The sequence below is a fragment of the Cicer arietinum genome, chromosome 8, assembly GCF_000331145.2.
Source record: "Cicer arietinum cultivar CDC Frontier isolate Library 1 chromosome 8, Cicar.CDCFrontier_v2.0, whole genome shotgun sequence".
NCBI lineage: Eukaryota > Viridiplantae > Streptophyta > Magnoliopsida > Fabales > Fabaceae > Cicer > Cicer arietinum.
In genome coordinates, this window is record NC_021167.2 from 10,561,617 (window position 1) to 10,589,108 (window position 27,492).

General features: G+C 29.9%; 4 protein-coding genes across 4 annotated transcripts in view; 2 read left to right on the plus strand and 2 right to left on the minus strand.

Moving 5' to 3' along the window:
- LOC101498333 (type 2 DNA topoisomerase 6 subunit B-like) overlaps positions 1 to 7,027 on the minus strand; it is a 7,706-nt gene extending 679 nt beyond the window's left edge. The window contains exons 1-11 of the mRNA XM_012712756.3: positions 6,880 to 7,027; positions 6,652 to 6,757; positions 5,911 to 5,991; positions 5,776 to 5,802; positions 5,283 to 5,388; positions 5,119 to 5,194; positions 4,830 to 4,850; positions 4,227 to 4,423; positions 1,663 to 1,807; positions 1,364 to 1,557; positions 776 to 905 (exon numbers count right to left, since the gene is read on the minus strand). Coding sequence (XP_012568210.1) covers positions 776 to 905; positions 1,364 to 1,557; positions 1,663 to 1,807; positions 4,227 to 4,423; positions 4,830 to 4,850; positions 5,119 to 5,194; positions 5,283 to 5,388; positions 5,776 to 5,802; positions 5,911 to 5,991; positions 6,652 to 6,757; positions 6,880 to 6,915 — 1,119 coding nt within the window. The 5' untranslated portion in view covers positions 6,916 to 7,027. The remainder of the gene's footprint in view (positions 1 to 775; positions 906 to 1,363; positions 1,558 to 1,662; positions 1,808 to 4,226; positions 4,424 to 4,829; positions 4,851 to 5,118; positions 5,195 to 5,282; positions 5,389 to 5,775; positions 5,803 to 5,910; positions 5,992 to 6,651; positions 6,758 to 6,879) is intronic.
- A 4,015-nt stretch (positions 7,028 to 11,042) lies between these two features.
- On the plus strand, positions 11,043 to 11,955 carry LOC101497344 (uncharacterized). The gene has a single exon (XM_004489777.4). The coding sequence runs from the start codon at positions 11,226 to 11,228 to the stop codon at positions 11,733 to 11,735; it is 510 nt and encodes a 169-aa protein (XP_004489834.1). The 5' UTR covers positions 11,043 to 11,225; the 3' UTR covers positions 11,736 to 11,955.
- Positions 11,956 to 12,701: 746 nt separating this feature from the next.
- Positions 12,702 to 18,260, minus strand: LOC101497672 (proline-rich receptor-like protein kinase PERK15). The gene is made up of 8 exons (XM_073364263.1): positions 17,162 to 18,260; positions 16,385 to 16,801; positions 16,005 to 16,091; positions 15,808 to 15,878; positions 15,632 to 15,708; positions 15,286 to 15,433; positions 13,607 to 13,768; positions 12,702 to 13,365 (listed from the first exon to the last, which is right to left on the minus strand). Exons 1-8 carry the CDS (start codon positions 17,946 to 17,948, stop codon positions 13,102 to 13,104), a joined length of 2,013 nt encoding a protein of 670 aa, XP_073220364.1. The 5' UTR covers positions 17,949 to 18,260; the 3' UTR covers positions 12,702 to 13,101.
- Positions 18,261 to 26,796: 8,536 nt separating this feature from the next.
- LOC101498003 (uncharacterized) overlaps positions 26,797 to 27,492 on the plus strand; it is a 913-nt gene continuing 217 nt past the window's right edge. Inside the window, exon 1 of the mRNA XM_073364565.1 lies at positions 26,797 to 27,461. Coding sequence (XP_073220666.1) covers positions 26,797 to 27,461 — 665 coding nt within the window. The remainder of the gene's footprint in view (positions 27,462 to 27,492) is intronic.

Below are 27,492 nucleotides of genomic sequence, written 5' to 3' on the forward strand. Positions count from 1 at the left end.
TACTATACATTAGTAGATAGCCATAAAGTCACATTGTGGATCATAATACACACAATGAGTACATGGCTGTGCAAAAAATCCAGTTATAAGGCCTAAATCCAAAACTGGATCTAAATCCATTTTAAATATCCGATTAAAATCATACAGTTATAATTCGGTTTATTTATAAACCGGTTGGATAACCACTTATGTTTTATATTTGGATTTGATTTTTATCCACTATCAATATTTTGTTAATTTTGAGATTTTATTTCTTGAAAAAATTTTGAAATTTATTTTTTTCGAAAAAAGTATCGGAAAAGAATTAAAAAAAACTTTTTTTTTCTCAGAAAAATTTTAAATCGAATTTTTTTTCAAAAAATTTGATGAAAAATTTTAAAAAAAGTTATCGAAAAAATCAATTTTTTTAAATAACTGATTTTTAAACTATGAATAAATGATTTTTTAAAAAATAAATATTAAAAAATAATCAAACTTTAATCGATTTTGAGAAAAAAAAATTTGATTTTAAAATTAAATTTTTTAAAATTGGTTGTTTAATTATAAACCGGTTATTTAACCATAACTAATTTTACAATTGGTTTTATAACCACTTTTAAACTAAATAATGAATTTGATTATAAATCTAAATCCATATATTGATTTTAAAATGGATATGGTTTAGTTTTTTTAAAAGATCAACCATCCACAGCTCTAAGTACATGTTATGAAAAATCTTACACCAAACCAAGCTGCAAATGTAGAGAGAATTATAGATAATTAGATATCAATTTACCTGGAGGGCACGGGAACTTAGAAAATCCCCAGAATGCTTAGCCTTCAAGTCATCCAGAGAAAGTTTAACAGCTTTTTTTACAAGGTTTCTATCAAGTTGAGACGTCTTCCTTGGCGTGGGTATCACGGTCTTACCAATAACGTCAAGGAAGTAAAATTCACAGACAAAACAAGTTTAGTAGATATACACTACCATACTACACAATGCAAATGGTCATATCATAGTCATTCATATATTCATGTAGGGAAACAGCTATGTTATTTTGACTAGCATATGTATGACTATTTATAAATATAGAAGTACATTAAATGTAGTTTAACACTAAAATTTAGAGCTGTACACTAGTTCTATAAGGTTATCTGCCAAAAGAAAAGGTAAATGTAAATCTCTTATGATCCACTAGATCCTTTAAATTTTGAGTAAGTAAAAACTGATAAAATCTCACTTATATAGTTGATAGATTTAGCAGAAAAAATCCAAAGAAATGTCTAGCAACAAAGCACCAATAAACTGTCAAAGACAAGAAATAAATAAAATGTGTTTAACTGTCTTAGATAAAGCAAAAAGGATCTGGCCAATGCTGGATATTGTTTTAGATATGAGTGGAGAACAATATCAATGCGAGTATCAGTAGGCAAGTTTTCCCATTCTAGTAATGCAATGCCATCTTGCTCTACTATACCCCCAAAATGCAAACCATATCTTTTCCAGTCAATGCTTTTCAATGCCTTCAAAGATGATTGAGATATTGCACATGGTGAAAAGTCCTTGAAATACAAAACCTGATATTAAACATTGTTATAGTCCAAACTAATTAGTAGCGAAATAAAATCCATACAACAAAACAAAACTGAAATATATATAATTTAAGGGACTAGTTGAGGGACCTCTGTTTTGTCACCATATTCCCTGATGCATGTAGTGTTCTGAATTGACATATTACTTATTACTATGACCGCTTCCATCACCAGTTCAGTGTTTAGACGGTTTTCAGTGCAGCTAGCCACCCCACTCCCAACTTTGAGCTCCTCCCTAAAAAGGGTTCAACAAGAAGGTAAAATAATATCCTTTTAGTTCTATAATTTGAGAATATTGAGGCCCTTTTTTATATAGATGATATCCACCAAGAAAGTAAATATTTGGAGAAGGCTCAGTGTTACCAGACAAACCAATTTCTTGTTAGATATTGTTAGAGTTAGTTATAGGTAGTTGAAGATTGTTAAGTTAGTTAGTATTAGTTCCAAATTATAGTTAAGATTTATAAGTTTAATTAGGATCACTGTATACTCACAGTAATCAATTTTTCTTATTGTATTCTTTTTCAAATCCTCTCGCAAGATACTCTTTCTCAAATCTTCTCTCTCTCTCTGGTTGCATTTCAGAATGGCCATAGAAAATTATAATTCAAGTTCATCCAATTCAAATTTTTCTGATTCAAGTTTTTCCGATTCTCTGTTTATACGCATCATAGAATGCAGGTTCTGTCGTCGTAATCGATGGCGCAATTGCAACCAATACTACGGAAACTTTGGTCAAATTCAAGCAATAGATAATATGGAGTTTCTTCAGATGCTCGGCGAAGGCGGATTCGGTAGAGTTTTCAGCTGCCGCGATGTCAAAACCAAACGAATTGTGGCCGTCAAACAAATCTCCATTGCTGACGCTTGCGACTGTGTTCCGGGTTCCATCATCAGAGAAATCTCACTTCTTAAGGAATTGCAACATGCTAACATTGTAAGGTTGCTGAATGTAACGAACATAGACATCAAATATGTGAACCTTGTTTTTGAGTATCTTGATTGTGATCTTGATGATTACATTATTCAAAATGAACGTTACGGTTTTTCTTTGAAAGATCCCATGACTATAAAGAGTTTTCTGTATCAGATACTATCTGCAGTGGAGTACTGTCATTCTCGTAAGGTTCTTCACAGAGATTTAACATCAAGGAATCTTCTAGTCAATCATGATAAAAAGATAATCAAATTGGCTGATTTCGGTTTGGCTAGAGAGATAGGAGATCCTGACACGTTTTATACTGACAGTGAGAGTGTAACAACTCGGGGGTATAGGGCACCTGAAATATTATTTGGTTGTCAATATTCAACTTCAATTGATATGTGGGGTGTAGGCTGTATATTTGGTGAGATGGTACTTGGACAATCAATATTCCATGCTATCAATTACCATCGCATTCATGAAGCAGTGGCAATTTTCAGAATGTTAGGTACCCCGACAGAGGAAACGTGGCCAGGGATCACTAAATTATTTCCTGGTGTTGAAAACCTTCCCAAATATAGGCCAATGGACCTGTCAAAACTTTTTTCTGCTCTTGATCCAGCTGGTCTTAATCTTCTAACGAGGATGCTTTTCTTGGACCCAAACAAAAGGATTTCTGCTGAAGCTGCTCTAAAGCATGCTTACTTTGGTGATTTGGATCGGGTTATTAAAGGAAAAACGAAGTCTTATTAATCAGCCGAACAAGTGGGGACAATTTGTTTCCCTTCCCTGAACTGTTCAACTTTTATTTTTGTCTTATCACTTATGTTTCATAATCTTTCTCCATTCATTACATGGCCATTGTTGCACATAAAGTTGCATTGTTTGTTGATAGTTTATCTAATTCCTTCCTATCTCATTGTTAACAATTAAACACAAATTATTGTGTTTTAGTAATGCAATTTATTTAAATAGTGTAAAAATGTTGGAAAAGTAAAAATAATAAGTGGAGCTTCAATATAAATTTCTCAAGAAAATCTTGAGAGGGAATGTAGGAGTAATTATTAATCCGATACCATCAATGTTGAAAAGCATGGTAGAATCCAACAAAAAGAGAAATAATCAAAAGAAAGATTGAATTATTTGGGTTGGGCTTAACACAACCAAACAAAACTACTCACCACTTATAAACACATTATTAGGCCTTATCTCATCTAATGTGGGACTCTTAACAGTTCTCACATTCGCTTCTACACAATAAACTTTCTCTTACAATTTGTATGCTACGTTACAGGCCATCAATTTAAATGGATCCAATTAATAATATGTTACAAATCACATTTAAATGGGCAAACAGTTTGTATCTTGTGACTACTAGACACCATAAATTGTCTGGGTCATTTCATATGGTAAAAGTTCTTCTATGTAACAGACTATGACACCTTACAAAGAAATGAAAACTACAAAGCATTATAATGTCCATGCACGTAGAGTAAACAGGGAATTTTATTTCTCGACTGATAATCAGCATAAAACAGTAACCATAGGCGTATGCCTACAAATGATCAAATCATAAATGAGGTATAGCAAAGTAGAAAAGAAATCTTTCTAAATCGTGAGCGATTTACCTCTAGATTTACCTCTAGGAAAGCAACCAAACTACTGATTCTAGACCAAAAACATGATGTTTCTAAATGATAAACATGATGCTGATATTAGATAGTGAACTTACCAACTTGTGAAGCAAGAGTTGCATTTGTTACTTAAATTATTTCCATGCTTTAGTACATATTCGTTGAGTCCTGACTTAAGATGTTCAAGACTTGATGCTGAGATTGGTAACTGCTTGCACGTATTTGCAAGAAAAACCTTTTCATATCGTGATTCAGGCATATCGCAATCTTCTGCTATTAGTTGAATTGCAACATTCTGTACAGAAGATCAAAGTGAATCACTAAAACTGTGTTAGAATCTCAATCAAGTGTTTTGCATAAATAGGTATGGTTACTGTGGATTATATCAATGATATGGAAGTCCCTTTGCACTCTGACTTGTGGAATTATTAACTGTTTATAGAAAATCTAACTAAAGCTTTTAAACCAAGTCAAAGTTTCAATCAGTGGTTCTGCATTAAATTTATAAGGTTACTTCAGGTTATATCAATGATATGAATTTGCAATAAGGCAATCTGATTTTGCAGAATTTTTAATTGTTTTTAGCAAATGAGATGGAAGGAAAATGCTCTCCCGCTGCACAATACAAACACTGCAATTATGTTTGTTTGAAAGAAATTGAGAGCCTTTGAGAATTCTGCAGTAATGACAGTTCAACTTACAGGAACCTTTAGAATCAGCATCTGCAAAATCAACAAATAGCAAAATAAACAGAAAGAATATGGAATTTGAAAAATGTTTTGCATAGAAACAGTGCGATGGTAGAACTTCAAAATAATCATTTGAACAATATAACTTCAATATCGAGGCACGTAACAAATAAGCCATTTGATAAATTGATGTAGATTGAAAATACCAGCTTACCAAAATACAAAAGTTCTATAAATCACCAGTTATTTACTTTTTGCAACAAATAAAGATTCCACCTAGTAGACAGTAAAGTTAATATACCTTCTCTAGGAGGCTATGAATTTCAGCCAGTAAGAGATCAGGGTTAATAAAAGAAGAGAGGCAAACTTCACTACCACTGCAAAAAAAGAAGACCACCAGATTTTTAAAAAGAAACTTACCAACAAACTAGTCTTAAATCAACGAAGTTTAAGTAACTTGCATGCCTGAATTTTGCACCGTGTTTTGTGTCTGAAGGTAATTCCGTTATTCTGGATGAACTACTTTCTTTCAGATTTATCTGATAATTATGTATCTTGCTATCAATAATTCCTACCATTTCGATAGACTGCAATAAGAACCGTGATAAAAACCAAACTAAAATGGAAATATATTAAATAGTTGAAATCTATGCCAATCTACATACTAAAATGGCAATATATTGACGGCACCAAGGAGATACTTAAAACATTTGTGAAATTTCCACATGGCTAATGAAAACTGAGTTCATATCAAAATTCAAAAGTACCTATCCATTAAAATAACACGCTAAAAACATTTTCCTCTATAAATTACCTCTCTCCCACATTACGAGGTAGAGCAATTGAGTAGTCCAGATAAAAGAATAATGAATTCTTTTTGAATTTGTACAAGTGGGATATGGATGTATATATGTTCAAAGAGATCAAAGCGCAACTACCATGAGAACATTGAACTTACTGGTGGTTTTGATAGAAAGTATTCCATCTGTTTCACAAAATAAAATTCATCAACACATATCTGCAAAATGCAAATGACTCAAAGGAGGGAAAAGTATAAAATCTGGTGAAAATCATTCATGACTTGTTCAGTTACCCCAATTATCAGCAACATTTGTGAAAGACAACCTCAAGTCTTGAAATTCCTCTAAGCTGCTCCCTATGCCAGTATCAGAGACTGCTTACAAAAAATCGCTCAAGTTTTCAAAATTGAAATTACCGATAGAAATCATTTCGCTAAAATTTAACACGAAATTTCTTCCAACAACACTGATAGAAAGCATATCGCTAAAAGTTCAACACAAAAAATGAACACTAAAATTCCTCTAACATTACTGATACTCTCTGATAGAGAGCATTTCCCTAAAATTTGAAATTATAGCATGACATAGCCATAAGGAATTTCGAAAAAAATAAATTAAAATACCTAACAACATGATCTAAGTTTAGTCTCAATGCTATATTATATATTATAATGCTATTTTTAAAGAATTCATACAATTGATAATTTACATCACAAGTCGCTTGAGTTTTGAAAATTGAAATTACTGATAGAAACCATTTCAATATAACTGAACACGAAAATTCCTCCATCATTACTGATCGAAAGCGTGTCGCTAAAAATTGAACACGAAAATTCCTTATAGAAAGTATTTCCCTAAAAATTGAAGTTATAACATGACGTAGCAATAAGTAGTTTCGGAAAAACAATTAAAGTACCAAACTAAACTTCGTCTAAACACTATATTATATTGCTCTGATAGTTTTAAAGAATTCAACTAATTAAGGAATTCCACACGAAAATGATATTAATTAGCGTTTGCGGATAAGGAATTACTAGAAATTCGAAGAGAAGAATGCGAAGATGAAGAGCAAGTGAGAACAACTGAAAGTCTACAAATCTGCTCCGATAATCGGCATCTCTGATACGCTGAAGATATTAACTGCAATCGCATAAAATGTAAGAACAGATTCACATAACTGAATCAACGATGAAATCTAAGGATAATAGGTGTATGTGAACATTTCTCTATGAAGAGATTAAGAAGAAGAAGAAGAAGCTCACGTGTAAGCAAAGTTTCTGAGCTGAAGAAAACTCCATTTGGAATAAGAACTCTCTCGTTCGCGCGCTGAAACTAAGCAACGGTTTTGAAATCAATATTTATACTCAGAAAACTATATTGAACGTGGTGGGCTCAATAAACAGGCCCGTGAACATGTTGATGGGCTTTAGTCTGATTCATAATTAAGTGCAGTCCATAATCCATTCTATGAAGTAATATTTTTCATATCTCACATCTGTTCCTTTGCCTGAAATAATTTTTTATTTTATTTTAAATCCTCTGGCTTTAAAGAAAATGGGGACAATAATTTAAAATTCAACTGAGGCAAAAGTAAAATTTAATTTACAAATAGATTAAATATTTCTATAAAATTTTTAGATCAATATTTTATAAGACTCTAAATTTGAGTTTTACAAAATATCTATAACTTATTTCTTTAAATATATTTCATAAAAGGAAAATTTTGAGATTTACAAAATAAAACATATATTGCAAAATAGTATCCATTTGAAATTTATGGAATATAATTAAGTTTTATGAAAATTAATTTTTTAAAATTCAATTTTGATTTTACAAATGTGAATTATACTCCCTAATTAATCTCCAGGATGATGATGTTTTTGAAGAAAATTAGAGTTAATAAAATATGCACAATTCTCTCTTGTTGTACAATGTAAAAGAAGATTTGAAGCATTGGGGTCCCAGAGAAAAGTGCTTTACAATTACAGAGCTTATACTGAAATATCTGACTTCTTGCACTCACAAAGACAAGCAAGTATGAAATCCTTTTGCAGACAAATATGCTGCTATTCACTATGCTTTTGATGGCCACGCTGCTTGTTTGACTGAACCTCTTCCATGTAATTTCCTTGTTATGTTTGGCTTTTTATCAGTTATAAGATAATTAAACTATCATGCTATTTTATTTTATTTTTTACAAAATTATCATGCTATTATATGTTTAGTCTAGCCGAATAAGATTACTTTTAAGGAAGAGAATATGTAGAAGAAAAAAAAAAGGCAGCAATTAACATCGCTATCGCTGGATGAAACAGAACCCACGCTTTAGTTTGATCTCATAATCATATTCTCGTCGCTGAAAGTGAAATTATTCTCCTTTTTATTCGACCCTCGCTGGTTTAACTCAACGCATATGTGAAATTATTATCCGAAGTATACTGTTTTCCTTTTTCCTTAAAAAAAAACTATTTTCCCTGAACTGTACTGCATGCATGTGACGACTTTCTCCACATGTCATGGCATCATCGATTGGTTTTGGTACATACTGGACTCCTTGGCTAAGGAAAGAATGAAGTTATAAACAAAACCGTAAAAGGAAGAGCACTTAAATTCTACCCTTATTTTTTAAGTTGTAAAATAGTGGTAATTTATATTTGAGTGAGATTAATACAAGAAAATAAAGTAACACATCAAAATTGGTGATATCCAATACCCTTAGATACTTTGAGAGAGAGAGAAAAAAAAAAGAGAGTAATGTGATATATATAATATAGTAATGACGTGATAAGAAGGACAATATATATAGAATATTGAATAGATGTATATAAAAACTATGGATGTAATATATTTGTTGTATTTTAAATATTAATACAATGATCTTGCTATTGTATGTACTTTTAAGTACGATGTTAAGGAATTAAAAAATTAAAATCATATGTTGAAAATAATTTTTAAATTAAAGAAAATGTTTACATAAATTTTAAGATAATATTTATTTTATTCTTTAACCTATGCTTTTACAGCATCTCCAATACTATAAATCCTTAGATATATTTAATCTCTTAAAACTTCTTAGAACATGTTTGTTGCTTTGGAGTGAAATTAGATTACCATTAGAAACTATTTCACATTAGTTCTTTTAACAAATGTGTATAGAAGAGAGAGAAAATAAAGTGAGAGAGTATTTAACTAAATTGGTAGTGGGACTGTGTGAAGGTGGTACTTATATTTTAGGTATCGGGCTCGAATCTCACGGAAGACAAAAAACTCGATATTTCCACTGGATGGATAGGGGGCGAGAAGGTCGTGAGGTAGCACTGTCGATAATGGTAATGACTGAGGTGTTACATAAATGATAGGTCCATTATCTTAGTACACTTGTAAAGATTTTCCTTAATATTCGTTTCAATTTAAAATAATTATTGTATTTGAACATTTTGTTTGTATTAATGGGTTTAGGTAAAAAATTGGAGTGTGCGACGCCCAACCTGTCAAAATGTGGGGTATGTATTTGCGAATTGTCATGGCGTAGAAAGAGAGTTTATTTCACTTGATCCTAAAATGCGAATCATAGGTAATTATTGACATGGTTACAAACAAATGCAATTTTAAGGAAAACACCCCTCCTCTTATTCAAGAGTTTTTCTAATAGATTTGACACTTTCAATTTACTCATAGATGACCTGAAGACAATAGAATCACAAACTGACTAATTAACTTTAACCTTACTTTTGATTCTAGGATCCTTGTTATTCTAAATTCTCCTCCTAGAGAACTTAAGCAACTCCTTCTTAATGATATTTTGGGACTTGCATGTCTAAGAGTCTATGTTTAATTATTTATTTTCTCATTTGTGCTTCGACCCTCCTTTGTAAAAAAAAAATAATAAATTTTTTTTTTTTATCAAATTATACTTATTAATCATCATAGTATTTCAATTGTCATTAACCTAAGTGAGAAAAATGATACATTAATTGTATACATAATATATTAATTAGAAGTTATAATTGAAAATAAAAAATCAAAATTATATTAAAAATTATAAATCTAAAGTGAGATGATTCTTTTTGTTAATATGATACTTAGTGAGATGTATAGAGAATAATAAAACTAACAAACTAATATTTAGATACAAAAGTTCAATATTCTAACACTGTATAAAAGACCCTCAATGTATTCGGACTCCAAGAAATAAGAAAGAATTAATACAAAATTGAAAACTCTATAAAATGTGTTGGAATTACGGTAACTTAACTTTTGTGTAAAATAAAATATTTGATTAAGACCAATATGAGTACCAATTCAACACTCCCAAGTAGATTCCCTCTTTGAAAAGGAATAAAGGGACAATGAAGGCAAGGTGACCCCATTAAGCTGATAAGGTTTCCCTTGGAATTGATAGTGCTTCATACTTTTGTACAGATCCCGATGTGAATAACATAAATATTGGTCTCTCTCTGTGACTGTGTTCCCTTTCACAGTTCTCAATGAAATCATTGACCAGGTTACTCTTAACATGTTTCACACTTAAACATACCATCTTGCTGCTAAAATAATCACTTTTTGATAATGCTAACTAGTCTCTTCAAACATTTTAGTTAAAATACATACATATATATATATATATATAAATATATATATATATATATATATTTCCTCGTAATATACGTTTATAAATGTAGTAATACATAAGATTTTCAATACAAAATTTTTAAATATTGATTTTTGAATCAATATTATTCAATAACGAAAAAGTGAGTGATTTGGTATGTCAATACAATTTATAATTTATTGTAGATTAATATTTAAAAATTATTTAAAATAATAATTTTCAATACTCTTTAGAAGTAAAAGTTTACGATCTCTTTGTTTTTACGATTGAGACATTGATCAGATCAATGTTGATTTGATAAGTTCAATTTTGAAAAACAAATTCATTTTCTGTTATTTTTATGGAAGAAACATCACATTTTCAATCTTAAAAATAAAAATGATCATAAACTTCTATTTTCATATAATCGTTGTTTGAATTTTAAATAGTTTTCAAATACCTTTAAAAGTGAACACTTATGAAGTTGTTCGTCCCTAAAATTTGTCTTAGTTTCAAATCTTTACAGAATGTATCACTACTCAAATAATTTGTAACAAGAAAAGCAACATATAATAAACCCTTATTTTGTATGTAGTGTGTAACATCTCATTCCAATGATTATGAATGAAAACACCCCAAGTAAACAAAAGCTGCACATTCCTAGGGCCGTGAGAGTGTTATGTGGGTGTTGATGCTCCAAATCTTACTTTCTCTTCTTACAAAGCAATCACAAGAGTAAAGAACACAAAGAATATCTTTAATTTCCTTCTTTATTAAAGCAAGTTCCCCTCCTCCCCCTTTTTTAAATTCAAAAAATATTCCTATTTATTTACATATCCTCTTCTCACACACCAAATATACTTGAGTAATTGAGTTAGTCTAAATTTACCTTAATCTACACTCAAAGAACAAGTACTTCAACCTCAAATATCAAATCCAAATCCAAATTTCCACAATTCTCCTAATTCAATTCCTCTCAACAACAAAATTTTCACATTCTCTTATCTAACTCTTAAGATGTCTTTACAAGAACAACCAATGCAGCAACAACAACAACCACAACCACAACAACAACAACAGCAACCAGTTCAAGTGTATCCAACCACTGTCACATACCAATCACCACCTGAACCTGACCACAATTCTTCAAATGGTTCATTTGGGTCAGTTTTTGTTGTCTTAGCCATCATAATAATAATTTCTGCTGTTGCTTGTTGTCTTGGTAGGCTTTGCAGCCGCCGCGGCCGTAACCACAATCACAAAAATGTTAAGCAACAAAAGCAGAACCATAATAACTCACGTCCAAAAGAAGTTGATATTGAATTTGGGTTTGATAAAAAAATTGCAGCTTCTAAGCCTATTCATTCACATGCAGCTTCTAAGCCTATTCATGCACATGCATCTTCTAAGCCTATTCATGGACATGGAGGAGTTAGAACACAGAAGCCAGTTGTTCATGGTCATGATATGAAGAGTTTTGAAATAAAGCTTGGTCCTCCTCAAGGAAAGTTTAGGCCAGGTGCATAATGGGGTTAAAAGAAAGTATTATGTAGAATTAGTCCATTTTCTTAATTATTGCAACCATTTCACTATTATATCATTTTGTTGCTATTTATCTTCTCTGTTTTTTCTATATTAGATTTCCAGCTGCAAGTGGAAATATTGAAATGTATAATTATCTTTTCTACTTCTTTTTCGAATGGCCATGTTTTATTGTAAGATTTAAAAAAAAAAATTCTGTTCTATATGCAATGTGGGTTGGTGAAAGTAAAACCAATGTAAAGTAAATATATTGAAATATATAATTAAATTTTAAATTGGTGAATTGAATGGATAAAAAAAGTATTTTTAAATTTAAATCTGTTCTATAGTTTTGTATTTTATCTTAAATTTAAATAATTTATAATTTATTACAAACTTGAAGTATTTTAATTGGATTGAATTAAGTGAAAGATTCAATAACTTAGTAGAATTCCAAAGATTTGAAGTTATAACACGATGGATTAGATCTTCACTTACCCACTTATAATAAGTGGACAGGTCGCTCGAGCAAGAGTGAGATCTAAGTTCGTTTAATATGGTATCAAAGTTGGATTAAAAATGACAATGTGAGAATCAAATTTAGGAAATGAGATCAACGGTCATTTAACATGTATCAATGTTTCGTGGAAACCCTCATTTTTTTAATTAGCTTAGAGTGAGATAAGAAGCTCCTTTTACACATATAAGGAATATAAGGAAGTTCACAAATAGCAAGGTAGAAATGAAGGACTAGATGTATATGATACATTTATCAGCAAAATCATCATTATGATAAATTAAAAAAATCATTTGTAATCTGACAACTTGGTAAACATTTTGTCTCTTGCTAAGTATTCACAGCCAGCAAGCAAGTATTCATTGTCTAAACAAATTGAAAATGAAAAATAAAATAAAATACACAAGGCATAATATCAGTAAGTACTATAATTGTTTTATACAAACTCAATGTATCATTCCAAATGTGGTGAAGAAACTCAATCTTCCATATCCCGCATAAGTATAAGAGATTTATATTACAAGCTTTCAATGTCCCCCCTATTAAAAAAAATGGGGGAAAGGAAACAGAACAAAAATTGAAGAGAGGTATAGAAAAGAATACCAACATTTTTTATTGGTACAAGTCAAACAAGGAAATCTCAATATATTTGAACTTTCATCATTATTAATTAAGATTGCCGTGTTTGAATAAAAGGCTATATCACTCCAATTTCCAAACTCATTAAATCAAAAAAATCTCATACGAGTATGATTTAGAGAATTTTTTTTGGGTGAAATTAGTGGTGTTATATTTATAGCCTTAAACTCCGTTATGCCTAAGCTCATTAAATCACTTGTATTTATTTATGTTCCCTCAAGATTTGTTATCAATAGTATTTTTTTGGCCTTGGAAAGTTCTAATTTCTGAATCAACACCACTTGAACTTTGTGGGACTTTTGAACTATATTCTATGCTGCACATATCAAAATCGGATTCACCAAAACTTCCATTAGCCATTCTTCTAAATCTCATTATGTCTTCATTGTACTGTCCAGAATCATAAACTGTGCTTTGACCATATTTTATTCCATTTGATAGATCATATATTTGATCTCCACTGTCTAAGGCTCTTGCAATCTGATAAAAACCAAGTAAATTATTTTAATATTAAGAATATTGAAATGTTACAAATGCATATATAATTATTATAACCAAAGTTTTAATTAATTTGACTGCAATTTGAATCGTGACATCAAAAAAGTTTATCGTGATTGTATCAGTTGTATTTAACTGCGATTTTCAGCAATATTACGGACTCTGACACGATTGCAATTTTAATCTTGACAAAATAAATGTATGGTTGATATTATATATTTACCTGAACCATACGAGGTCGTTTTGGCGCGGAATGTCGAACGCATGCTGCAGCTGCTTCAATCATTTTGAGCATTTCGCTTTCGACGTATTGCTTTTGAAGCCTTGGGTCTACAAGATCACTAAAGTCACCTGTTTCAATTGCACGAAGCAGAAGTGGACGAGCCTGTGGACACAATTAAGATACAAATATGATTAATTAATGTCTCTATCTCTTGCTAGACCCTTTCTAAATCTTATTGACTATAGTTTTCTAAGCTAATCTTTTACTGCAGAGAATCCACGTTAAGAATTGAGCTAGCAGAAAAGTTCAAATTTGAATGTATTTTCACTACACAAACATTACTAATAAGATAAAGGTTTAGACATACCCATTCAACTAAACTCTCATCTCCAACAGGTTGTGTTGGATCAACAGGTTTTCTTCCAGTTATAAGCTCAAGAAGGACAACTCCAAATGAGAAAACATCGGATCTATCCGTTAATTTTCCACTCGTCGCATACTCTGGAGCCATGTATCTGAAAATTCACGGTAGATCAAATGAATTAGACAGTACTTTAGTTTAACATTTGACATAACTGAATTAAGGCCTTCTTAGATAACCTTTTGAATTTTATATTATCATCCAATAAGAGACACTATTTCAACATTAGAACATACTTTTTTTCTTTGATACAAAAAAATGTACTACTTTTATACATATATAAGAAACCTACCCAAAAGTACCCATCACTCTAGTTGATACATGAGTATTAGCATCATCGGTTAGCCTTGCAAGTCCAAAGTCTGCAACCTGTGTTAAAACAAGGTTAATTAGGATCATGACTTAAAATTTTAAATAAGGGACCATGAGAAAAAAAGAATGAAATTAAAAAGTATATGCATAACATACCTGTGCCTCGTATGCATTATCCAAAAGTATATTTGCTGACTTAATATCTCTATGAATAATCCTTGGATTGCCTAGAAAAATAAAAATAAACTTTAGCATTTCATAAATTAAAAAGAAACCACCTTTCAAATATTAAAATACTAAATTGAAATTGGAAATATGTACCATAGCATAATGCAAGATATACATATACTTACATCCTTCATGTAGATATGCTAGTCCCCTTGCAGCACCAATTGCTATCTTCATCCTCTTAGGCCAATCCAAAACACTCCATTCACTTTCTGTGATCAAACAAACAAGGCACACATAAACAACGCACACATGAGAATATATATTTTTTTTAAAATTCTCACTTGCAATTTAGGTAGTGACATCAAAATTTTTTACGACTATGATATAATTGAGATCACATCAATCAGATTTAACTGCAATTCTCCACGATATTTAAAATTATGATGTGATCACAATTTTTACTGTGCGATCATGCTTTAAAACCTAAGAATTACTTAAGAAAATATACACATTTCATAATTGTTCCAAGGAAATAACCAAAACAAAAAGAAACTCACGTTACCATGCAAATTGTGGACACAATTAAGATACAAATATGATTAATTAATGTCTCTATCTCTTGCTAGACCCTTTCTAAATCTTATTGACTATAGTTTTCTAAGCTAATCTTTTACTGCAGAGAATCCACGTTAAGAATTGAGCTAGCAGAAAAGTTCAAATTTGAATGTATTTTCACTACACAAACATTACTAATAAGATAAAGGTTTAGACATACCCATTCAACTAAACTCTCATCTCCAACAGGTTGTGTTGGATCAACAGGTTTTCTTCCAGTTATAAGCTCAAGAAGGACAACTCCAAATGAGAAAACATCGGATCTATCCGTTAATTTTCCACTCGTCGCATACTCTGGAGCCATGTATCTGAAAATTCACGGTAGATCAAATGAATTAGACAGTACTTTAGTTTAACATTTGACATAACTGAATTAAGGCCTTCTTAGATAACCTTTTGAATTTTATATTATCATCCAATAAGAGACACTATTTCAACATTAGAACATACTTTTTTTCTTTGATACAAAAAAATGTACTACTTTTATACATATATAAGAAACCTACCCAAAAGTACCCATCACTCTAGTTGATACATGAGTATTAGCATCATCGGTTAGCCTTGCAAGTCCAAAGTCTGCAACCTGTGTTAAAACAAGGTTAATTAGGATCATGACTTAAAATTTTAAATAAGGGACCATGAGAAAAAAAGAATGAAATTAAAAAGTATATGCATAACATACCTGTGCCTCGTATGCATTATCCAAAAGTATATTTGCTGACTTAATATCTCTATGAATAATCCTTGGATTGCCTAGAAAAATAAAAATAAACTTTAGCATTTCATAAATTAAAAAGAAACCACCTTTCAAATATTAAAATACTAAATTGAAATTGGAAATATGTACCATAGCATAATGCAAGATATACATATACTTACATCCTTCATGTAGATATGCTAGTCCCCTTGCAGCACCAATTGCTATCTTCATCCTCTTAGGCCAATCCAAAACACTCCATTCACTTTCTGTGATCAAACAAACAAGGCACACATAAACAACGCACACATGAGAATATATATTTTTTTTAAAATTCTCACTTGCAATTTAGGTAGTGACATCAAAATTTTTTAAAACTATGATATAATTGAGATCACATCAATCAGATTTAACTGCAATTCTCCACGATATTTAAAATTATGATGTGATCACAATTTTTACTGTGCGATCATGCTTTAAAACCTAAGAATTACTTAAGAAAATATACACATTTCATAATTGTTCCAAGGAAATAACCAAAACAAAAAGAAACTCACGTTACCATGCAAATGTTGATCAAGATTCCCATTAGGAACAAACTCATAAATAAGAACTCTTTGTTGTTCAGATATACAATAACCAAGCAACGATACCAAATGTCGATGATGAACACGACTAATAATATCAACCTCTGCTCTAAATTCCCTTTCTCCTTGACCACTACCAGCTTTCAACAACTTAACAGCGCCAACTTTACCATCTGGCATTGAAGCCTTGTAAACACGCCCAAAACCACCTTCTCCTATTACGTTTTCGCTCGAAAATCCATTAGTAATTTCCACAATTTTTTCATAACTATAAGCTATTTGTCCAGCACTTAGGGGTTGTTGATTTGGGTCTGAAGGAGTTCTCAAATGATGGATTACACCTCCATGGTTCCTATAACCATAACCAGGTGAGTCTACATAGTAATGTACATCTGCACAAAATTCATTCCACAAGTTAATAATAATATTAATAAATAAAATAAAATACCAGTCATTCTCTCTTAAAGAAATTAAATTGCGAGGCTACGTAGCACTCATATATCGTACTATAGGTACGATATGTATCCGTGTTTGACATTGACATATATAATTAGTTCTAGTGTTTATTTGTATAGGATTCAAACTCAAGTCTTGATGAAATTTGAGTTGAGACTAAAGCAATGTGAAGCAACTCACATTGGTGGGACATATGTACACTCTTTAACACATTCTTTTCAAGACGCGTTTTAAATTCCTAGCAATAAATTAAACTTGTGGTAAAAAGTGGAAAATGTTTATTAACATATTATTACCTCCTTTCATTTGAGATTTTCTAGAGGGTGGCATATTCCCCCCTCGTTTGTCTTTCCTTCTTAACACGAAAAAAAAGATGATGGCAATAAAGGCGACAATCAAAATTGCTGCGAAAGCTATAGCAATGTATTGTCCTGTATGGTTTCCATTGGAGGATTGTGGTTTGGATATTGAGTGGCTTTTAGGTGGTGGAGAGTTTGGTTTTGAATGGGAGCTTGGGGGAGTGGTCTGTGAAGATTGCGGCGGAGGATGGTTTTGCGGTGGCGGAGGATGGTTTTGCGGTGGCGGAGGACTAATGTGGGAAGAGGGAGAAGGTATGGATGGAGCTTGAGGAGATGGAGGAGATGGAGGAGGGGATTGAGGGTGTGATGGTGAAGGAGGGGGAGGGGGAGAGTTAACTTCGGGCGGCGGTGGTGATGGTGATGGTGGTGACGATGATGGAGGTGGCGGAGATGATAATGGTGTTGGAGGCGGTGACGACCGATGAGGTGGTGGAGGTGAAACTTTTGGTGGAGGTGGTGGAGAATGCGGAGGTGGAGCGTGCTGTTGTGGTGGAGGTGGTGATGGAGACGGAGGAGGTGGTGGAGGATGAGAAGGCGAAGGTGGTGGTGGTGGTGGTGGAGAATGTGGTGGCGGTGCCAATGGCGGCGAGGGCGGAGGCTTTGATGGCGCTTTTTCCGGAGAATCTGAGTCTTCTAATGTTGGTATAAATGATGAAGATGGAGACGGAGCAGAAGCTTTTTCTGAATGAGAAGATGAACTATTAGATTTATTTTCTTCAGCCATTTCTGAATCTATCAAAAATTTAAACTTGATATATTCTCAGAAATGGCTAGAAAATTTGAAAACAATAAAATAATACCAATGATCAATGATATTGAATTTTTAAATTGTTTTTGCATGGATAATAATTTTATTTTTTGTTGAAGATCCAATACTCTAATAAGAGAAACAAACAAAAATAATGGTATGAGTTTCTTCTTGTTTTAAAGAATGAAGCTGAATTTCCATGATGAAATGGCCAGCAAATTCGTTGATTTTGTGTAACAGAATTGCCAGCAGGATGCAACGAATTGTGTGAGAGAGAAAGAGAGAGAAGTTGAATGCGTGTCTCAAATTTTGAGGAAGAGAAAATAATGATTATAGTAATTAATTATGTTAATTAGTAATAATAATGATAATAATTAATATTTTTGAAAATTAGTGGTCACTGCAAAATGAAAATAAATCATAATTCGCTGAAAATTGTGTGTTAGTATTATTTTAGGTTGTTAGTTTTATGTTTACATAGATTCATGTTAGTTTTCGGTTGGGTTAGTTAAGCCAAGTGTCACTCTTTTTCTCATTCTCCTCCAATTTTGGGTTATCATGCAACCTAAACCCTGTGTTGGATATTCCTAATGGACCTTACTACAAACACAAATTAAGAGTAAACTAAATTTTAAGAGAGGCTTCTTTTCTTCCCTCAAATGTTTTAAAAGCCATTAAAAAACTAATAATACAACAAATAATATAGAAATCAGAACTTTCTGCATTATATCATATCTAATGATTTTGGTATGGTTTCACGTCTTTATACTTTTTTTTATATGATATCGATAACGTTATCATAAAAATATTATACTTATTGTACTTAATATGTTTTAATCATAATATAGTATTCTTTTATTGTAGCTTATATATTTATTTTAATAGTATAAAAAAATTTAGTGTTTGAAAATGATTTTTATTTAAAATAAAGTTTTTAATTTAAAAACAATATAGTATTTTGAAATAATTGAAGTAAAGGTTATAGGTTCAACTCTCTCTTTAATAAAATTAATAATTAATAATTAACATTAATTATTTAACAAAAAATAAAATATCAAACTCATTCAACTTAAATAAATTAATATTTTCTTTGTCGGTTTAGTTTAAATTTAATGGGAAAATTTATAAATATTTAATTTAATTGATTATCTTGTTGATTTCAATTATTTCGATTATAAACAATGAATCAACCTCATTTTTAAACTTCTGTAATCGCACAGTCGCATTATCCATCTACATGTCTATCGTGGAAATTTTGTGTTTATGTTGCAAGTTTTTAACTCAAAATTATTTTACACAGTTAAACTATATTTAATATCAGTTAAAATGTTAAAAATTATGTACCTTGATTTTTTTGTTCAAACTCCACTATTTCAAACCAAATTATTTAGATAACCGTAAAAAGAGTCTTTTGAATATCAATTCCGCACAAGTGAACTAATCTGTATCTATCACTAGAAACAACGAACATTTCTTAAAAAAAAAAAGTGAACATGATTGGTCCCACATAATTCGTGAGTAGTTGGTGCACAAAACTTCTATTCTGTTCCTGTAGTGATATTTGATACCTAATCAAGACAAGTTTATCTTTGATCATGAATCAAGCCTATGACGAGGTAAAATGCTACTACTATACTACAATTAATTTTCGGTCCATTTATTGCGCACGTTCAATTCTGGAAGCAGGTATGCACCCTCACATAAATTGGAAAGTCAACACAGTTTAAGGTTGAATATGGAAATACGTAAGTCAAACATGGATGATGACCATTGAGACATTAAAGTTTAATAGGTCAGCGTTGGGCTTGGTTAACAAGTAAAGCGAATAAAAAAATTGATTTGATCTTCTTTTTTAGATAAAAAAATTAAACTTCATATTTTATGATACAAATTTGTGTTCTAGAATTTTTGAAAATATTTTTTTCATTACACAAGAAAAACTTAAAAAAACTTTCTACAATATAAAATTTGAATTTTATAGAGAAATTTTTATTTCGTTTTTGCAATACAAATTTCAAAATTTTAAAAATACAATTGTATTCTAGAAGATTTTAAAAAGGTTTTTTAATATATAAAATTTGAATTTTCTAAAATTCATTATGAAAACTTGAAAAAAGATTTTCAATATATAAAGTTCAAATTTTCATAAAATATTTATGTTTCAGAAGAAAAAAAATTATAAGTTGCTTTTGACGTTCCTTTTAACTTACGTATAAATACTATTTTGCAAGTTTTTAAGTCCTAACTCAACTGACAAATATTAATATTGTTATATTGACATTTTGTCTTGAGTCGAATTCAGATCTTTACAGTTGTGTAAATTAATTATGATGAAATTTAATATCTCTTCTAAGACAAGAAAAAATACTACTTTACAAATGGACACTAACGTATTCGTCAACTTTTTTAGATAAAAATATTAAAATAAATATTATTATTTAAAAAAATTTATTGAAGTTTTGGTCCCTTTACTTTATCAATTTATAGATTTTGTACTCATACTTTTAATCCTTAAAAATTGTCACATCCTTTTTTTTGTTGGATTCAATTTTAAAAATTGCAAAAATAAAAAAAGAAAATAAAAATTATGAAATTAGAAATATGAATACCAAAATATAAAATTTGATAAAATAAAAAGATCAAAATTAAAATTTATATAAAAATTTATATTAATTTTGATATAATATTCGTGCAATTTTTTTTACAGTATTAACTAATGACAAATCTTTATGATTTATATGATTAAAGTAAAAAAAAAATTGGTGATCAAACTAGGGATACATGGAAGAGCATCCCAATAGGATAAAGAAGATAAAATTAAAAATAAAATATTATAATAAATAATAAAATTATAATAAAAATAGTCACACGAAAATCTACTATCTCCTTTATATGCATATATAGATTTTTTTAAACTGTTTTTTTATTTATTTATAAAAGTAATTAGAATAATCACATGGTTAATAAACTTCACTAAAAGACTAATAATTTATAAGAATCCATATTTAAATTATGATTGAAATAATAATTCATATAACTTTATTTATATTTGGTTAATCAAATTACTCAAATCTCTTTTATTTGAGTATTGTTGTTATAGAAAAAAAGTGATATTATGATGAGACATGATTGAACATTTATGTAACTTTTTGTTTTGTTTTTGTTTTATTTTTTGAAATAGTCAAAATATATTAATACTAGTTTTCAAAGCACAAGAGATGCTAAGAAAAGAAGAAGAAAAGTACAAGAGTTTGAGTTTTGCAACACAAACTATAAATGGTCAATCATAACATCACTAACCCTTCTGATTAACTACAAAATGATCATCAACCCAAACACAAGAAACAAAATACACTTCACTACATAAGATAGTGACCACCAGACGTTTAGATCATGATGTCAATCCTTGCATTTTGTTTTCAACCACCACCAAGACAAAAGTTTGGTTTGGTCAAAAAGAAAAAAATTAGTCTTCTGATTCGATTTAAAGATCATCTTATTACACGTTTTTTATATTGACCATACACAATCAAATCAAATAACATAAAGTTTATCATGTACAGATTTACAACCACTAAAAAAACCACAAAAATAGTGTGTGTGTTGCAATGCGTTGTTAGGATAAGCACTACTTACACCTAGCCATTTCAAAACACCTATCCACAAATCACCAAAAATTGAGCAATCAAAAAATAAATGTTGAGTTGATTCCTCTTTTCCACGATCACAAACACACAAAAGAGAATTCAGATTACCAAAGCCAGGATGAACAAGATTATCTTTCGTCGGGGTCTCATTATTCAATAGTCTTTGACAAATAGAGTTACTTTCAACGAGACTATCTTAGTCCAAATGAAATCTTCAATTGGTGAGCATAAATGATGTTCTTCTTCAAACAACATTTGATAGACACCTTTGACCAAATAATCATCGCCATAAGCATTTCTCCACACCCATCTATCACGTACATCCTCATGCATCAATTTTTTTGAAAACAACGAGATACATTCCAATACAAGATCCTCCTCCCATTGGAAGAGAAGTATCCTCCATCGCCATCAACCCTAAAATCATTACTAAACATACCATTCACAATCACATTCTTTATCCAAAGATAAATTAAACAACATACTAAATATATCACATAACGTCACCCCATCTACTCAATGATCCTTCTAAACCAACGTACCTTACCATATCTCACTAACTTTGAAAGATTACTTTCAAACAAATTAGTATGACCACAAGCATCCCGTTTACTAATTGATTTAATATATTTCCACTAAATAGAATCTTTATCGACCCTCCTCCTAAGTCATCATCAACACAATCATATTTAAAAGATAAAACCATAAAACTCCCATTATCATTTTTAAACCTCCAACACCATTTTTTCTAATAAAGCCAAATTAAAAAGACACAAAATGAGAACCCCATACCCCTCCAGCCTCACTCCCACCCCAAAGAAAATAATTAAATAAATACTCGATTTTAGAAATGATACTTGATGGATCTTTGAAAAAGGAAAGATAGTACACTGATAATGCAAACAGAACGACTTTGAGAAAACTGAGACGTTAATACCAAAAAGACAATCACATGATTTATAAAAGACAACTTCCTCAAATTCTCACATATTGACAACCCTAAATATTTAAGAGGAAGAAGTCCTAGCTTACAATTGAGTAAACTAGCTCCCTCTTCTACTAATGACGAGTTCATGTTAATACAAATTAGTAAATTTTTGTGAAAGTTATCTTTGAGCCCAAACAACAACTTAAACAATAATAACATTGATTTCATGTCTCTTATATTCTTCTAACTCTTTTCACACAAAAAATTAAATCGTCATGAGTAAATTGTAAATAAGAAAACTTTTTATTTTACATTTAAGCCCATATTCTTAGATTTTTTATTTTTTTTATTTTTATAAAAATACATGTTTTAATTTTTATTTTGTTTATAGTAGAGCAATAAAGTTAAAACTTAAAATCTCACTATTACTATCCAAATCTCTTACCATAAAGTTAAAACTTAAATACAAGTTATTTTGTTTGTGAAATGATTTGTTTAGTAAGATGTGCAACAAATTCTTTTGCAACAAATATATTCTCTTTGCTTCTACCTCCGAAACTGTATTAATCAACGCGTCCCTTTATTGTTGACATTCATATTTGGATTAGCTTTTGTATGTACATGTTTTATTAACTAGTTCTCACCGTGCTCTATTTTTTTTTTTTTTTAATATAAAAGTGCTCTGATTTTAATACACATAGTTAATTAGTCCTTCGTGATATTTGAATAAAATTATAACTTGTGTCGTATTGTCCTATGCGATATAAAATTCATTATGTCCTATCATATGATTTTCTTTGGCTCTTTCTCATACACATTAATTAACTAGTTATAACATGGCAACTCCAAAAGCCTCCGTGGGTCGTCTCATTAAACAAATACTAGTTGTTCACAATTTCTTTTTTATATTTTTTATTTTGTGGAAATAGTTCGCAATCTTACCGCAAGGAATTAAACAAATAGTTAAGATGACATGTAAGGTGAACCAATAATGAAGTGGTTTAAAGTTGACTATGCAACTTTTGCTTCCAAAAAATGTTAGTAGTACCTTTAGCACCATTAAATGCGTTAAATGCTCTGGTGTCTAGAGTTGCTACATGCTGTTGAAACAAATGTAGAGACACTTAAATTTAAAATGTGTACATATTAATCACACACTATATTTGTCTCTAGATATAAAATTTTGTAGATTAATTATGGAAATTAAAAGTTTGGTAAGAATATTAAATTTATTAATAATTGATTATTATTTTAACTAACTTATCATTAAAGATAAAGTTAATTTATAATTTTATTATAATATTTATTAAAAATTATATAAAAAGATGTATTCCCTACGTTCCATAGTTATTAATCTATTTGAAAAAAAATTGTCTCAAAATAATCGATCTTGACAATTTTCAAAACACATATTTTTAATTGTACCATTGAATTACTGTTACTTGCATCATTTTCAATGTAATATATTTCACTATATATTTATGACATTGATAATGCACCAATACCTAACAAAGATAATTTGATAAAAGTAATATTGTTTCTTTCAATTATACATTTTTCTTTACACATGAAATGATTAAATTGCTCAATTATTTTAAGTTGAAGAGAGTAATATAATAAACGTAAGTTAATAAAAAAATAATTAGTGCATTTGAAAAATTAAATAAGTCTTATTAAATCGGACAAAGAAAAATCTACACTAAATTTTTTTAATAATAACTACACATAAAATATACACGGCAGTTACGCCACTCACTTTCATAATATATGTAAAACACATAATAGGTATTTAAAGAAAGGGCGATGAAGTAATATATTAAAAATGTTTCATAAGTACAATTTAAATTTAAATGATAGTTGCATACACATTTGATATATATTGGGTCAAAATTTAAACTCAAGATACCTCTCGATCTCTTCACATTTAGTGTATGTAAATTTTGTCCCTAGTCTATTTAATATATATATATTAAAAAAATTAGGTAAAATATCTATGACGATCTTTTATTTAATTATAAGTAACAATTTAATATTTTATTTTTGTTTCTTGATTTGATCTTATATTTAATTTTAAGTAACGATCGATCATTTATGTCTTAAAATATCAATAATATTATCTTTTTATAAAAATCCATAAAATTTATCAATATTTTCAAACAAAATTCAGAAAATTAATAATTATCTTCAACAAAATCCATATTTTTATTAAATTCATAACTTAAATATTTAAATAAATTAACATTTCCATACCCAACAACATTAAAACTATTAAATAAAGAATTTACATTTTAAGATTTAGATTAGAGATTTAATATGGAGAAGGATAGAAAGAAGAAGAAGATATTGTATTGGTGATTTATGATTAAATCTTAAAGTGTAAGTTCTTTATTTGATGGATTTGATGTTAATGTTATTGTTAGAGATGAAGATATCAGTTTATTGAAAGATTTGAGTTATGAATTTGATGAATATATGATTTTTCTTGAAATTGATAATGAATTTTCTGGATTTTGATTTTAAGATGATAATTAATTTTCCATGTTTTTATTAAAAAGATAAACCTTGTTAATATTTTAAGATATAAATGATCAAATCGTTATTTAAAATTAAATAAATAATTAAATAAAAAAAGAAAAATTAAAAAACTGTAAGAGGTATTTTACTAAAACTTTAAATGACACTTATTTGAAGATTTTTTTTGATTTAATTATAGTTTTAGTTAATCTATTTTACGATCTTAGAGGTGAAGTTTTGGGAAAAGGAGAGGAGAGGAAAAAGAGATAAAATAATTTCTATTTTAATTGGAAGAGTGTTTTTGTATAAAAAATGAAAATGAAAAAAGAATATACTAATATATTTTTAAAAATTTAAGATTATTATGAACAGTTACAAATGATTTGAAAATTTTATTTAAATACTTAAATTCTTTGAAATCGTTGTTTTTTATAATATTTTTGTTGTTGAGATTTTCCAAACTCGAAGTATATATATTAAACACATTCTAGTTTGAAAAGATATTAGATATTTTAGTTGATTAATTAGTTAAATTGAGTAGTTAGTTACACTAACTAATTAGTTATTTATCTAATTAACTATATAAGTCTATCTAACTCTTGATGTAATTTATTTTAATATTAATATTATTCAACTTACTTTTTTCTACTTCTCTCTTATTAATAACTTTAAATTAAAAATCGTAATAATATATTTTTTCAATAGAATAAACAATCACTTTAATCTCTAAATATGTAAACATTATTACTATAGTCCATAAATATTTTGAATTACAAATACATATTTAATATTTCTTCTCTTAATAATTTTTTGAACTTAATTAAAAAAATAAACAAATTCTAAAACTAAATTATTTATCTAAGAATAAATGACCAAACTAACTAGTAATAACAAAAACATTTCTCATCAAAATAATCAAAATAATGAAAACATGTTACAAATTATAATTAAATTTTAATTTAATTGATAAATATCGATATTATTAAATTGAATATTATATTTTAAATATAAATTTAAGATCTTACAATTATATTATTTAATTGTAATAATTTTTATCGTCTATCAACAAGAAGAAAAAATGTCACTAATTGTTTAGTCCATAAAATCTCTCAAACGTGGCATTAGTGTTTATACACCCAAGTCATCAATGAGATCAGCCGCTGCATATTCCATTAGGTAACCCGAAACCTGACATCATAAATAATTCATTCATGCTTTTTTCCTAATCCAGCACCAACCAAATCATATCGAAAGACTTATTGTTCACATTATTTTAAGTGAGACTTAAAACAAAAATTATTCTCTCAGATTTTCCATCTCCATTTTATCTTCTTTATTTTTCCTATTTCCTATCATATCTCACACTTCCTTGTCCTACACGAAAATTTATTTCCTTTTAAGACATTGACTTTTCAACTTGTTTCTCGAACGTGAGGCGAAGCTTCCTCGCGTGAAGTTTGAACACGAGAAGCGTGTGAATTCTATTCAATAAAAGGAAATCCCTTTTATTTCACTAGAAAGAAATTCAGAAGACCGAAAAATAATCAAAGCTTACCCAACACACGTTTGAATACCCTCCTCACTATAAATACCAAAACCGTATTCATTTAACTCCTCACAATCTTCAACCTCAACCACTTTAACAAACTCAACAAACAACCATAACAATTTCATTTCCTTTACTTCAAAAAAAAAAAAAAACGATAAACGCTAAACGCAAACGCACTTAATCACTATGCAAACCGTTTCGGTTTCACCTCGCAGCGAGGTTTCTGGAAAGTTCGAAAATGATTTTTTTGAAAAACTTAAAATCGAAGATGAAAATGTAGAAAACGAAGTTAAGCACGATGAGGTAGAAGAGGAATACGACGAAGAAGAAGAGTTTACCTTCGTTTTCGCAGATCCTAATGGCTCGCCGATTTCCGCTGACGATGTGTTCGATCACGGTCAGATACGTCCGATTTTTCCTATTTTCGGTCAGGATCTAATGTTCACCGACGAGTATGACAGCGAATCTGGTAACCGCTCGCCAGTGAAGAAGATCTTCGTTGAATCGCCGTCAAAGGCGACGACGACTTCTGCGGCGGTGGAAGGGGAGTACTGCGAGTGGAATCCGCAAAAAGCGGTGAAGAGCAACTCAACAGGATCGTCGAAACTGTGGAAGTTTCGCGATCCGAAGCTTCGAAGCAACAGCGACGGCAAAGACGCGTTCGTGTTCTTAAATCCGGCGAAGGTAGAGAAAACGAGTTCCGGTGAAGCGAAAAACGTCGTCGTTAAGAAGGTGAAAATGGTGAAGGGGAAAACGACGTCGGCGCATGAGAAACATTATGTGATGAATAAAGCGAGAAAGGAAAGTGATAAACGCAAATCTTATTTGCCGTATAGACAAGAGCTGTTTGGGTTCTTTGCTAGTACCAATGGATTGAGCAGG

Coding starts and splice junctions, on each gene's coding strand:
- LOC101497344 (XM_004489777.4), top strand. CDS start 11,226: ATGTCTTTACAAGAACAACCAATGCAGCAACAACAACAACCACAACCA.
- LOC101497672 (XM_073364263.1), bottom strand. CDS start 17,948: ATGGCTGAAGAAAATAAATCTAATAGTTCATCTTCTCATTCAGAAAAA. Junction 15,709..15,807: donor ATAATGCATACGAGGCACAG/GTATGTTATGCA, acceptor GTTTTAACACAG/GTTGCAGACTTTGGACTTGC. Junction 13,769..15,285: donor ATGAGAGTTTAGTTGAATGG/GTATGTCTAAAC, acceptor TTGTGTCCACAG/GCTCGTCCACTTCTGCTTCG.